A 13,305-nucleotide genomic window follows, 5' to 3' on the forward strand; every position below is an offset into this window, starting at 1 on the left:
ATTCACACACACTAATTAATGTGTTACATAAGGAGATGCATAAAATACTAAATATCAAAGTCATAGTGTAGCATCATTTGACAAATATGTTCCAAAAGATAATATATGAAAAATGTGATATGCACTTCTTCCCAGGGGCTTTGTCAGGATGCGATCCACCTTGCCGTCAGTCTGGTTGATTGCATCAATGGTTGTGATTGTTTTCAATCTTTCCGCAATGTGGCGCCAAATCTCTATGTTTTCTACATGCTCAGTACAATGCTCATGTGCTTTCAAATTGGTCCCTATATTCTTCCAGTAAGGAAAACCATCCCTGCTGAAATTTGTCTCTTTAAAAAAACATGTATATATTTTTTTCTTCTTCTTCTCACTAAAGTCATAAACCCCCACAGCCAAATATCTTCCCGCGGCTATGCTTGTAGTCCATGCTCCGACAAATTGAGGCTGTTCCGACGGCAAAAGGGGGTGCAACTCAATATTTGGACGGTGTGACTAATATTTTGTACACTCAGTGTATATACAACCCATTTTTTATGTTTTACCAAGTATATTTTTCACTTTTGAATAAGCTATCCAAATGTCTTCATTTGGGCACAGTGAATGAATAATGTATAGGCTATATGAAGTATTCAGCAAGGGCCTCATATGCGTAATGCATGGCTGGTATGTGTGGGCTGAGAGGCATGGGACGTGGGGTGTAGACTAACAATGTAGGTCATCTGTGTGTGTGTGTGTGTGTGTGTGTGTGTGTGTGTGTGTGTGTGTGTGTGTGTGTGTGTGTGTGTGTGTGTGTGTGTGTGTGTGTGTGTGTGTGTGTGTGTGTGTGTGTGTGTGCGTGCGTGCGCGTGCGTGCGTGTGTGTGTGTGTGTTGACCCGGCCCAGTCCTTTCTAGTCTACAGTACAGTACTCAGTGGTAGGGAGCCCGCATCACTATCCAGGCTGGTCTCACTCCAAGGGCAATAGTCCCTCAACCTGTTTGTGTACACAAGATGCCTATATATTACAGCACATACTTACTATATACATGACTTACCCTCACTAGCAGGACAATGCATTATTAGGAGGATGTCCTCGTATCTTTTTAATCCGCTGTGGTTAATTTGACAAAAATCTCTGGAACTGGATACACTTATCTCCCTCACTAGCTTTAAGCACCAGTTTTCAGAGCAGCTCACAGATTACTGCACCTGCACATAGCCCATCTATAATTTAGCCCAAACAAATACCCCTTCCCCTACTGTATTTATTTATTTTGCTCCTTTGCACCCCATTATATTTATTTCTACTTTGCACATTCTTCCACTGCAAATCTACCATTCCAGTGTTTTACTTGCTATATTGTATTTACTTCGCCACCATGGCCTTTTTTTGCCTTTACCTCCCTTATCTCACCTCATTTGCTCACATCGTATATAGACTTATTTTTCTACTGTATTATTGACTGTATGTTTGTTTTACTCCATGTGTAACTCTGTGTTGTTGTATGTGTCAAACTGCTTTGCTTTATCTTGGCCAGGTCGCAATTGTAAATGAGAACTTGTTCTCAACTTGCCTACCTGGTTAAATAAAGGTGAAAAAAATAAATAATAATAATAATAATGATCAGACCTGGGTTCAAATAGTATTTGTTCCATTTATTATACTTTAGATGTGCTTGATTGAGCTTACCTGGCACAATGGAACCAATGCAATAGTCCTTAGTGTAAAACCCACCCCTCTGGCACTCTTGACAGGCTCAATCAAACACAATACTTTATGAACCCAGGTCTGGTAATGATGCTTTCCTTTGGCCCGGAATAGCTTATACGGTTTTCTTAATGACCAACTACCTCCCTCTACTGCTCTCCTGTGGAACTGCATGTACCATAGTTCAATTGAGTGTGTATTCAGCTTCGTTAGAATTCTATCTGGTATGAATTATATCAGCCTTACAGTTACTATTTTGTGGCCTTCCTTGAGGGCCTTCTGTAAATGTTTGCTATTGGCACGATATTATATTAAGGACTGTGTAGAGAGAGTAAATCATCCAAATTAACAGCTACTTCCATACCTGGATAAAAAAAACAGGTCACATGACATGACAAAGAAAAACACTTCAGATAAGGTTGTTAGGGAGGTAGGAACCGTTCAGATAGGGAGGTATGCACATAGACAGAGAAATGAACACAAGCACACACACACACACACACACACACACTGAAGAAGGCGCTGACTGTATACTGTATAGCATGCAGTACACAAAAGACCACTCGAGGTGCTTGGTTCTGTCTTCAACTAAAATGGAAGTCGGTGACTTTTGACCTTTGTGACACCGTGGGTAGTTGGTGAAAGTGAGCCAGTGTGTGTGTGCGTCTGTGTGTATGTGAGATGTACACCCCCCCCATACACACACACACATACACACCATTAACCCCCTCTCTGTCCCCTGCTCTCTGTAGGTAAACTCTCTGAACAGTGTGAGCAGCAGTGAGGACATCAAGCCTCCTCCAGGCCTGGCTGGACTGGGTCACATGAACAGCTACGGCTGCATGAGCCCAGGGTCCATGTCCAAGCACATTTGTGCCATCTGTGGGGACCGATCCTCAGGTAAAACAGCAGACTATATTATAGCTAGGCCCAAGACTAAGGCCCAAGACTAAGGCCCAAGAATAAGGCCCAAGAATAAGGCCCAAGACTAGACAATACCACGAGAGCTTGGGACCATCTGTAAAAGAGAATTTGAAGATAATTGGGTTTAAAGTTGCAAACCCCTCATTGGTTTGAATGTCAGCAATTTTAAATTTTATTCTTTTGAATTTACTAAGATAAATTGGGATATTTAGAGTACTATATTGGTAGAGAACATTGAACAGAACAAGGCTGTGTTAATAATTTCATTTTGACAAAAATGCAGATAGAGCTGGGTACCTTGACAGGTTGGATGGTAAGGAAAAAAACTCTGTCCCTACTACTAGTATACCATACCCCCTTCATCAGTATACTGTATCTACAGGATAACAAATCCAAATAAACATTTCCACGAGAAATGCTACAATAGATTATTTTCACTCACTAACGCCAGATAGTATATTTAAGCAATAAGACACAAGGGGGTGTGGTATTTGGCCAATATACCACGGCTAAGTGCTGTTCTTAAGCACGACGCAACGCCTTTAACCGTGGTATATTGGCAATATACCACAAAACCCCAGAGGTGCCTTACTGCTCTTATAAACTGGTTACCAACGTTAGTAGAGCAGTAAAAATAAATGTTTTGTCATACACGGTCTGATATTCCACAGCTTTTAGCGATTCAGCATTCAGGCAGTTTATAAATACATACGTAGAATGTATGCACACATGACTGTAAGTCGCTTTGGATAAAAGCGTCTGCTAAATGGCATATATTATTATTATTATTATAAAGCTCCTCAACTAAGCATACCATCCACACCAACACTGAATCACCCAACAACAGCAGCTCATGTACAGTAGGAGCTGATCTGATCAAGATAATAATTTGATTTCCTGTTCCGTTCTTCCAGGGAAACACTATGCCGTGTACAGCTGTGAAGGCTGTAAAGGCTTCTTCAAAAGAACCATCAGGAAGGACCTCACTTACACGTGTCGAGACAGCAAGGAGTGCCTGATCGATAAGCGCCAACGCAACCGCTGCCAATACTGTCGCTACCAGAAGTGTCTGGCCATGGGCATGAAGAGAGAAGGTGCGTGTGTTTGTCTCCCCTGTGCGTATGTGTGTGTTTGTTTCTCTATGCAGGCAGGTGTGTGTGTACTGTGTTAGTGTATGTAAGTGTGTGTGACCCCCCTGTGTGTGTTCGTGTTTCTCTGTGCAGCTGTGCAGGAGGAGCGCCAGCGGGGCCGGGACAAGAGTGATAACGAGGTGGAGTCAACCAGTAGTTTCAACGGGGACATGCCGGTCGAGAAGATATTGGACGCGGAGTTGGCCATCGAACCCAAGACTGAAGCTTACATGGAGGCCAGCACAGGCAACTCTGTAAGCAAAGCTCTGTCTCTCTCTCTCTCTCTCTCTCTCTCTCTCTCTGTCTCCCTCTCTCTCTCTGTCTCCCTCTCTCTCTATCTGCCTCTGTCTTTCACTTTCTTTCTCTCTCTCTCTCTCTCTCTCTCTCTCTCTCTCTCTCTCTCTCTCTCTCTCTCTCTCTCTCTCTCTCTCTCTCTCTCTCTCTCTCTCTCTCTGTCAATTCAATTCAATTTGCTCTATTGGCTAAATGTACATGTTATATTTTTGACAGCTTATCAGTAAATGCAGCTACATCTCAGGTTCTGCTGTGGTGCAGTGGTTTCACAGCCTTTCCTCTACAGGGAGCCAGGTTTTCCTGTGTCTACCCTTCTCAATGGCAAGGCTGTGCTCACTGAGCCTGCACTTTGTCAAGGTTTTTCTCAGGTTTTGATCAGTAACCATGGTCAAATGGTTAGCCATGGTGTACTGACTATTTAGGGCCATATAGCAGAGCCTGGACCTTGATTACACACAGGTGGATTGTATTTATCATCATTAGTCATTTAGGTCAACATTGGATCATTCAGAGATCCTCACTGAACTTCTGGAGAGAGTTTGCTGCACTGAAAGTAAAGGGGCTGAATAATTTTGCACGCCCAATTTTTCAGTTTTTCATTTGTTAGAAAAGTTTGAAATATCCAATAAATGTCGTTCCACTTCATGATCGTGTCCCACTTGTTGTTGATTCTTCACAAAAAAATACAGTTTTATATCTTTATGTTTGAAGCCTGAAATGTGGCAAAAGGTCGCAAAGTTCAAGGGGGCCGAATACAGGCACATATCCGTTTTCAGAAATGTTGGAAAATTCACATGAATTAAAACACATCTTGTGAAAGAGAGAGAGCTATTATTTTTTTCATCTTACCATGACATGGGCTGGTGAAAAGAAAGACTTGGCCTTCTGGGTGGCGCAGTGGTTAAGGGTGCTGTACTGCAGCGCCAGCTGTGCCACCAGAGACTCTGGGTTCGCGGCCGGTTACGACAGAGCCTGGGCGCGAGCCTAGCGTCATCCGGGTTAGGGAGGGTTTGGCCGGTAGGGAAATCCTTGTCTCATCGCACACCAGTGACTCCTGTGGCGGGCCGGGTGCAGTGCGTGCTAACCAAGGTTGCCGGGTGAACAGTGTTTCCTCTGACACATTGGTGCGGCTGGCTTCCGGGTTGGATGGTGCTGTGTTAAGAAGCAGTGCGGCTTGGTTGGGTTGTGTATCGGAGGACGCATGACTTTTAACCTTCGTCTCTCCCGAGCCCGTACGGGAGATGTAGCGATGATACAAGATAGTAGCTACTAAAACTATTGGATACTACGAAATTGGGGAGAAAAAGGGGTAAAATTCGAAGAAAATAAAGACTTGATTTTGTTTGAAATATATTACAAGGTCATTTTATTTATTTGTTTCAACTATATTTGATCAAATAGCCGATTTATTGTATCCACCAGTTGACAGTGTATACAATGTGTGTTTTCCTTTTGGACATTTAAGCAACTTTTAGAACAATTTTATGGGGGGTGTACATGTTTTTTCATTAGGATAAATCAAGGGAAGTTTTTGTTGTTGATTATATACACTTTAGGGAATGAATTAAGAAATAATAATGCCATTGTCACAATTAATTTGCCGGTTAAAGGATGGATTGATTCTTATTGTCGGAGTGACACAGCCCGCTGTTTGCAGCCTCTGTGTGTTTGCAGCCTCTGTGTGTTTGCAGCCTCTGTGTGTTTACAGCCTGTATGTTTGCAGCCTCTGTGTGTTTGCAGCCTCTGTGTTTGCAGCCAGTAGCCTATTACTGTTTCCTCTCGCTGGATCTTGGATCTCACCTGTTCATGAGCTTGTTTAGAAAGTGTCCTCTTCGGGCCAAAAGCAACAGATATCACGGGCTCCAAACTGTCGAAGGGACCCATAATAATCTAAAGGTCCACGACACTCAAGCGCTCAAAGCTAAGGTAACACTGGGTAGCCAGCGAACGAACAGCTGAGAGTGACAGATGTCTATCTCTGCATCTGGCTGACTAAACCAGGGTTTAGCCTAAATTAATAATCTAAGCTTCTGATTATGTGCCAAAGTGTGTAAAAAAATATTTTGAGAAACCAAATTTAAGACTGAAAAGATAAATATAATGAAAATGATTTGATAAATGACTCACTTTTGTGCCAGCGGCAAAAACGATATGGAACGTGAGAAATGCATCTGGACAGTGCATATAGCCAGTCATACACCGAGTGTTCAAAACATTAGGAACACCTGCTCTTTCCATGACAGACTGACAAGGTGAATCCAGCTGAAAGCTATGATCCCTTATTGATGTCACCTGTTAAATCCACTTCAATCAGTGTAGATGAAGGGGATGATTTTTAAGCCTTGAGACAATTGAGACATGGATTGTCCATACAGTATGTGCCATTCAGAGCATGAATGGGCAAGGCAAAACATTTAAGTGCCTTTGAACGGGGCATGGTAGTAGGTGCCAGGCGCACCAATTGAGTGTGTCAAGAACTGCAACGCTGCTGGGGTTTTCATGCTCGACAGTTTCCTGTGTTTATCAAGATTGGTCCACCACCCAAAATGACATCCAGCCAACTTGACACAACTGTGGGAGGCATTGGCCAAAGGCGGTGCAACTCGATATTAGGAAGGTGTTCCTAATGTTCTGTACGCTCAGTATATTGAGAGTTGGGCTAACTTTTAGAATTTTGAATATTGTTATAATTCTATATATTCAGTTACATTGCTTTTTTTTATTTTTTATATTCCCCATGTAATGTTAATGGGGTGATAACATGGCTGACATAGAATTTTGCAGTGTCGTGTATAAATGCATCACAATGCTCATTACTAGAGGGGTTATGTCATAAACCCTCAAACTTCCAGAATGCTGTGAAAATGGCAGCCATATTGGTCAGGGGGAAAGTCAAACCAGTCTATTGTTATGAATGGCAGTAGATGCATAATCCTGATTTTACTTATGCAGGAAAATAAAAGTAAGGCATTTCATGTATCAGAAATTGTGTAATATAATTAGTGTCAATCTAAAATATTATCATATAATTTTAAATACAGTTTATACGGGTTTATAAAAAAATATATATATATATTTTTTTTTACATGTAAACAGACCATACATTTCTACATTTTTATTTTATTGGAAAGCTCAGAGTGCTATTATATGATACAATATCAATATTTGCATTTACAACTATCATTAACTGATTTCAGCCAGTGTATGGCTGTGAAAAATGTATGGAATCATTTCTCAACAACTGGCTGGCTAGCTAGCTAACAAACACAGTGCATATAAATTCTTCAAATTCATTGTTTCACACACTATCTTATCACAGCACTGGCAAACAGCACTGACATAGTTGGTTGACAAACTCCCTGACCACATGTCCATTCTTGTATTCCACTTCCCAATTATATTATTCACGGGAGCTAACATGGCTGCCATAGAATGTTGTAGAGTGTCATATAAATGGATCATAATACTCTTTAAACACGTGGCTCTGGACATAGTGCTTTTCGGTATGAAACAAGTGTGTCCGATATGTCGCTTAGCAGAAAAACCCGTTCGAAAGCACATATGAAGTAAATGTTTTAAAAGAACATTTGTTCCATCTATACTCCGTTTCCTCTAACATAGTCGATTTACTGAATGTTACATGTGTGTCTTTGTCTGTCTATCTGACAGATGAACGACCCGGTCACCAACATCTGCCAGGCAGCAGACAAGCAGCTATTCACCCTGGTGGAGTGGGCCAAAAGGATCCCCCACTTCTCTGAGCTGCCCCTGGACGACCAGGTCATCTTATTACGAGCAGGTAGACTCCAGCTACAGCACAGCTCACCAACCAGATCACCATGCATGTTCACTTCCCATAGTGCTTTACTTGCGGCGGTAAAACAGTACAGTATGTTTCATTAGCGTCACCCACCCATTACCTACTATTACACAGACACGCCCTCACCCCTCTGGACGAGTACATTGTTCTAGTCACAATCCAAGTTAAACTCACCAGTTAACCACTGTGCATCTCTCTCTCTCTGTCAGGCTGGAATGAGCTGCTCATCGCCTCGTTCTCCCATCGCTCTGTGACAGTGAAGGACGGGATCCTCCTGGCCACGGGCCTCCACGTCCACCGCAGCAGCGCCCACAGCGCAGGAGTGGGCTCCATCTTTGACAGGTCCGAGAAAAATACCTTTGTCAACAGTGATACTCCTTGACGTTTGGAATATGGATACCATAGACCGCAATGCATAGCCGACACTATAGCGTCATCTTCTGTAACACGGTTAAAAATCTAGCCCTGGTATTTCTACAGCAGTAGACATGTCCGTACTGAATAGTGTTTTTTTTCCTATGACATGGTATTTTCTTCCCGTGTTGTGGTCTCCAGAGTGCTGACGGAGCTGGTGTCTAAGATGAAAGACATGCAGATGGACAAGACTGAGCTGGGCTGCCTCCGAGCCATCGTCCTCTTCAACCCAGGTAACTACAATCAACAAGGAATACAACAGAGGAGGCTCATTCCGGAGAGGAAGAGGAGAGTGGTCACCCTCGTTCATTTGAGCAGTCCCGATATTCATCCAATTGGCCAATCTGTTTTTTTTCCCCCCCAACATCATTTCAACTTTCTAAGTCACCAGCCACCATGTGTTACAAACTCATTACAATCACACTTCAGGAAGATATGCCGTGTTTGACATAGACTGTGTGCACAAGAGTAAGTTCCTGTCTATGAATGTTCTCTGCTTCCAGATGCCAAGGGCCTGTCTAATCCTACAGAGGTGGAGGCCCTGAGAGAGAAGGTGTATGCCTCGCTGGAGTCCTACACTAAACATAGATACCCAGAGCAGCCTGGCAGGTCAGTCTCACACCGTCAGCTTATTTTAGTGTCTGTTCCTTTCACGCTCGATCATGCACACTAATGTCCAGCCATTCAGCAGTATCACATGTCTCACTCAAAGGCTCTTCTGATGCAGCTGTTGAAAGCACAGGAGGTTGGAGGCACCTTAATTGGGGGAGAATGGGTTTCTGGTAATGACCGGAGTGGAATGGTATCAAATAGATCCAACATGGTTTCCAGGTGTTTGATGCCATTCCTTTTCTCCATTTCAGGACATTTTTATGAGCCGTCCTCCCCTCAGCAGCCTCCATTGGTTGAAAGAAACTAAATAGAGGCTCTAATTTCTTCATATTCCTTCTCCACTTTAAGATGATATGTCAAAATTCATCTTTATGGTTTGTGTGTACCATTAAAAATCATGAATAGGCTCTGAAATGACACTAGAGTCATTTTATATTTTATCTCCTCTCCCGGTCAGATTTGCCAAGCTGTTGCTGCGTCTGCCTGCACTGCGCTCCATCGGCCTCAAGTGTCTGGAGCACCTCTTCTTCTTCAAGCTGATCGGAGATACGCCCATAGACACGTTCCTCATGGAAATGCTTGAAGCGCCGCACCAAATCACATGACACGAGTTGTATCCATTGTAAATACCCCCTGAACCCAATTCCCAGATCCCCTTACCCCAGAGTGCAACTGCTATGAAATCAAACTTGAGAGTTCTTAACTTGCATATTTTGTACCAACCACAATTAATAATGTGAAAATAAATGTTCCTATTGGTATTTTAAGAAAATGCAACACTGTAAAAGGTGAATTCTAAAGGATTTTTTGTTGTTGTAAATAGAAGAGTATTAATTATCAGATCTAGCAACAACTGAATGCAACATGAAGTCTTATTTTATTCAGTGATGAATAGTATGAAATACAATGTCACTAGCATAGAATGTCTGTGGGAATAAAATACAAAAGACGACTTTGAACGTGATGTCAAGTCATTGTGCCTCGCCTTCAACGTTTATTCTTAACCTCAATCTGATTTGATTTGAATTTCAGTTAGAAAAGAGAACACGACTAAATAACTCACATTCTATACACACATGTGTGGCAGAGAAGGATCCCAGCAGAGTTTATGAACAGAACCTTACCCTTCAAAATAATCCAGATGTCTGTTTTTTAAATTTTTTTTTTTTTTTTTAATGCGATACACTTTTAATAAAGCCAATGGTATGCGGTAACATCATGTGCGGCGTCCTATCATAAATCTCCTTTGCATTTGTGAAGTAACCTATCAAAAGAGAGCACAAGCAGCGTTGGAAAGCATGAGTATGGGAAATGCGTGGAAGTCCCAAACAGTAGTAACACATGGAACCCCAGTTGATTTTATAACGCCAGTGGACCAACCACCAGCTCTCCTACTTGCCATACCTCCATTTGTGTTTCATTAGTGAAACTGTAAAATACTAGCTAATTACTCTTCTGAAATTAGAGAGGTGTCTCATAAACAGTCTGAGTTACACACAAAGTAAGGACACGTGTGTATCGCTAACTACTGCTCTTGTAAGTTACAACATGCAAGGTACATAATATTTTGTCACAACATTGCTCATCTCCTTTGTTTCATAAGTAGACTACAGTACACATGAGTATTTTATACATTTCAAAGGTCGTAGTGAAATCCTTCTTTCAAGAGTAGTGCCACATTTCACAGACACTCTTATCCAGAGGAACTTATAGGAGCTATTAGGGTTAAGTGCCTTGCTCAAGTGTACATCGACAGATTTTTCACCAAGTGGGCTAGGGGATACGAACCAGCAGACTTTTGGTTACTGGCCCAACCGTCTTAACCAATAGGCCGCCTGCCACCCATACAGAAATACAAAAGTCCCTCTGAATTATAACTACTGATCTAAGACTAGTTTCTTGATCGTCATGGCCAAATGCCAGCCATATTATTTAGACAGGACCATTTTGCTGACCTTGGTCACATGGAAATAGGCTATAAGCTGGGGTCCAGAGATTTTCACGGTTGTGTCACGAGGTCAGGAAAAACTCATGGCCCACCAGCAAGGCAGACACACAGGCCACACTGAACGGTGCTGTAAAGTATAGCAGCTTGGATAATTCAGATTGACAGGAAGCAATGGGCTGAGCCTGTGACCTTCACCTCACCACTACTGTGAGTCCAGTCCAGAGGCGGACCGAGACAGACGTCATGACAAGCTCTGGATGCCTTGCCAGCCAGTGTTCCTGTGTTCCTGTGGTCTGGAGGCTGAACAGACTTAAAACTCTGGGACAACTTAAAAAGTATTGTCTGTAGGCAGGCAGCTGGGTAGCATAGCCTAATTAGCCCTCCAACACACAGCTTCTACAGACCACCTTTTACAAGACTCTAAATTGTTTCTTAGTTTTTTTTGACAGGGAGTCAATGCTGAGACCAAGGTCTCTTTTCCAGATAAGCCCTGTATAGCACCACAATACACATCAAGAAGCACATTCATATACACAATAGAATACACGTTATTATACACAACAATACACGAAAAGCAAAACACAATCATAAAAAAACAGACACCTTTTCCAGTATAAAGGTCCCCTAACAACCGTCTGAAATGCCCTAGAAGCACCAATTCCTCCCATTTTAAAATGCATTGTAGATCATTCCACACGCAAGGCGCAAGGAAGCCAACGGCTGATCTATCTAACCCCCTAGACACCAAAGGAGTCTCCAGTCTCCAACCCTGTGAACGGGTTTTTGTAACTTATGATTTGAAATCTTAACAGTGATGTCAGGTAAGTCGGAGGTCTGTGGGAGCAGGGCTTCGTAAACAAAAGGAGCGTAATGGTGTGATTTAGGTGACTTCAACGAGGTCCAGCCAACCTTCTGGTAAAGAATACAGTGATTAGTCATAAAACTGTCTCCTGTGATAAAATGAAGGGAGCTATGAAAACAACGGCAGCTGCACTTTGATAAGTAGTATCACCATAATCAAGAACGGGTAGAAAGGTTGACCTGCACAATCTGCTTCCTGCTGACTAGAGAGAGACAAGATCTGTATAACAAAATATTTTTAAAAAATAGAAAAAAAGTACAAGAGAGAATCATTCCTTTTGAGGTCAACAATCTGTAGCATTCAGCGTCTTTCATATATTAACCTGCCGCTGTTGGGTCTAGGCTTATTAGATCTTGTCAACTCATACACAATTCGGAATCGAAGATTGTTGTTTTTGGTTAAAGGCAAGTGTTTATGTGAAGCCAAGAGCATGTGCTAAAGCATGTGTGTAGAGTGTGGGTGTGTTTAAGAGTGCTCTTTGAAGCGCTCCCTATTTTCATTCTTAAACCGTATGGCCTCGTACCGACGTTTTGAATAATGTCTACAACATGTTCGTAGGAGGGGTTGAAGACATTACCTCAGAACAGAACCAGGAGAGAATAATGTTCAATCTTGAATGGACTCTTTTGTTCCAACCGCTCCACAAGCGTCAAGAGGTCGGCCACCTCACAAAGAAGCCGCTGCTTAATTAGCACTTGTTTTTTCCAATCACGGATGGTAGTGAGAGTAACTGCTGTGTTGGGGTACGCCTCTCATTGTTATTGTGGCAAGACCAAATGACTGGAAGATCTTGTGTTGTACATAAGACCTACTCTGAGAGAGATGAAGGCCACAATAAAGGTGTGCTAAATTATATACGTTAAAGTCATAGCACACAATTCAGTTGCTACATTATCACTTGGGTCCGGGAGATTTTCCTGACCAGATGCCCTGGCAAGGGACAAACTTTAAGAGCCCACTTCACGTGGTCAGGACAAATTCAGGACCCCAATTATCACATTATAGAGGATTTGAATTTGCCTAGTAATGGCGCATCATGTTCCAGTGAGTTACTGGAAAGAACACTATACTCCAGCCAAAGAATATAGTTAAAATATCACGTAAAGAATCTACATCTGTTCTTTCTGTTGCTTAATACAGTATTATCATATTGGTTTAATGTTCAAGCCCTGAGAGTGAAAGCTTGACCACGCTCTGCGGTCCAACCACGTTGTGAATCACATGAGAAAAATCCAACATTTTAACCATCTGAGGTTGTTTTTGGCGAACTTTAATAAAGATAATAGCAACCAATTAAACGTGGAGTTGTTAGAGTCCGCACAGAGTTGCAGGAACAACCATGCAGGTCTGGAACGTGGTGTGTTTTTTGGGGACCCTTGTAAATGCAAGTTCGTCACCTCGCTGTGAAGTCATCGTTGTCTATGGCCACAGATGCTCTTCCAGTTTTTTATAGCACGCCTCAACACGCCTGGCCAGTCTAGTTCTACTTCCTGTGAGTGCGTAGGAGGTCTCTGCATCATTTTGTGGTTTTAATTGGGGCTGTATTTGGACTAATTAAAAATGTCCTGCCCTAGCTGTCACTCCAAAAGCAGCCGTTCACACTATATAAAGGCCA

The 13,305-nt window shown here is 42.3% G+C and overlaps 1 protein-coding gene across 2 annotated transcripts in view; it reads left to right on the forward strand.

Annotated features, from left to right (window-relative positions):
• Positions 1-9,832, forward strand: part of rxrga (retinoid x receptor, gamma a) — a 32,717-nt gene extending 22,885 nt beyond the window's left edge. For both annotated transcript variants that reach the window (XM_052477106.1, XM_035800286.2), the window contains exons 3-10: positions 2,439-2,586; positions 3,525-3,704; positions 3,834-3,994; positions 7,704-7,833; positions 8,064-8,196; positions 8,410-8,501; positions 8,772-8,877; positions 9,338-9,832. In XM_052477106.1, coding sequence (XP_052333066.1) covers positions 2,439-2,586; positions 3,525-3,704; positions 3,834-3,994; positions 7,704-7,833; positions 8,064-8,196; positions 8,410-8,501; positions 8,772-8,877; positions 9,338-9,485 — 1,098 coding nt within the window. In that variant the 3' untranslated portion in view covers positions 9,486-9,832. The remainder of the gene's footprint in view (positions 1-2,438; positions 2,587-3,524; positions 3,705-3,833; positions 3,995-7,703; positions 7,834-8,063; positions 8,197-8,409; positions 8,502-8,771; positions 8,878-9,337) is intronic.
• Positions 9,833-13,305: the final 3,473 nt, after the last annotated feature.

This window comes from Oncorhynchus keta, chromosome 23 (genome assembly GCF_023373465.1).
Source record: "Oncorhynchus keta strain PuntledgeMale-10-30-2019 chromosome 23, Oket_V2, whole genome shotgun sequence".
Lineage (NCBI taxonomy): Eukaryota > Metazoa > Chordata > Actinopteri > Salmoniformes > Salmonidae > Oncorhynchus > Oncorhynchus keta.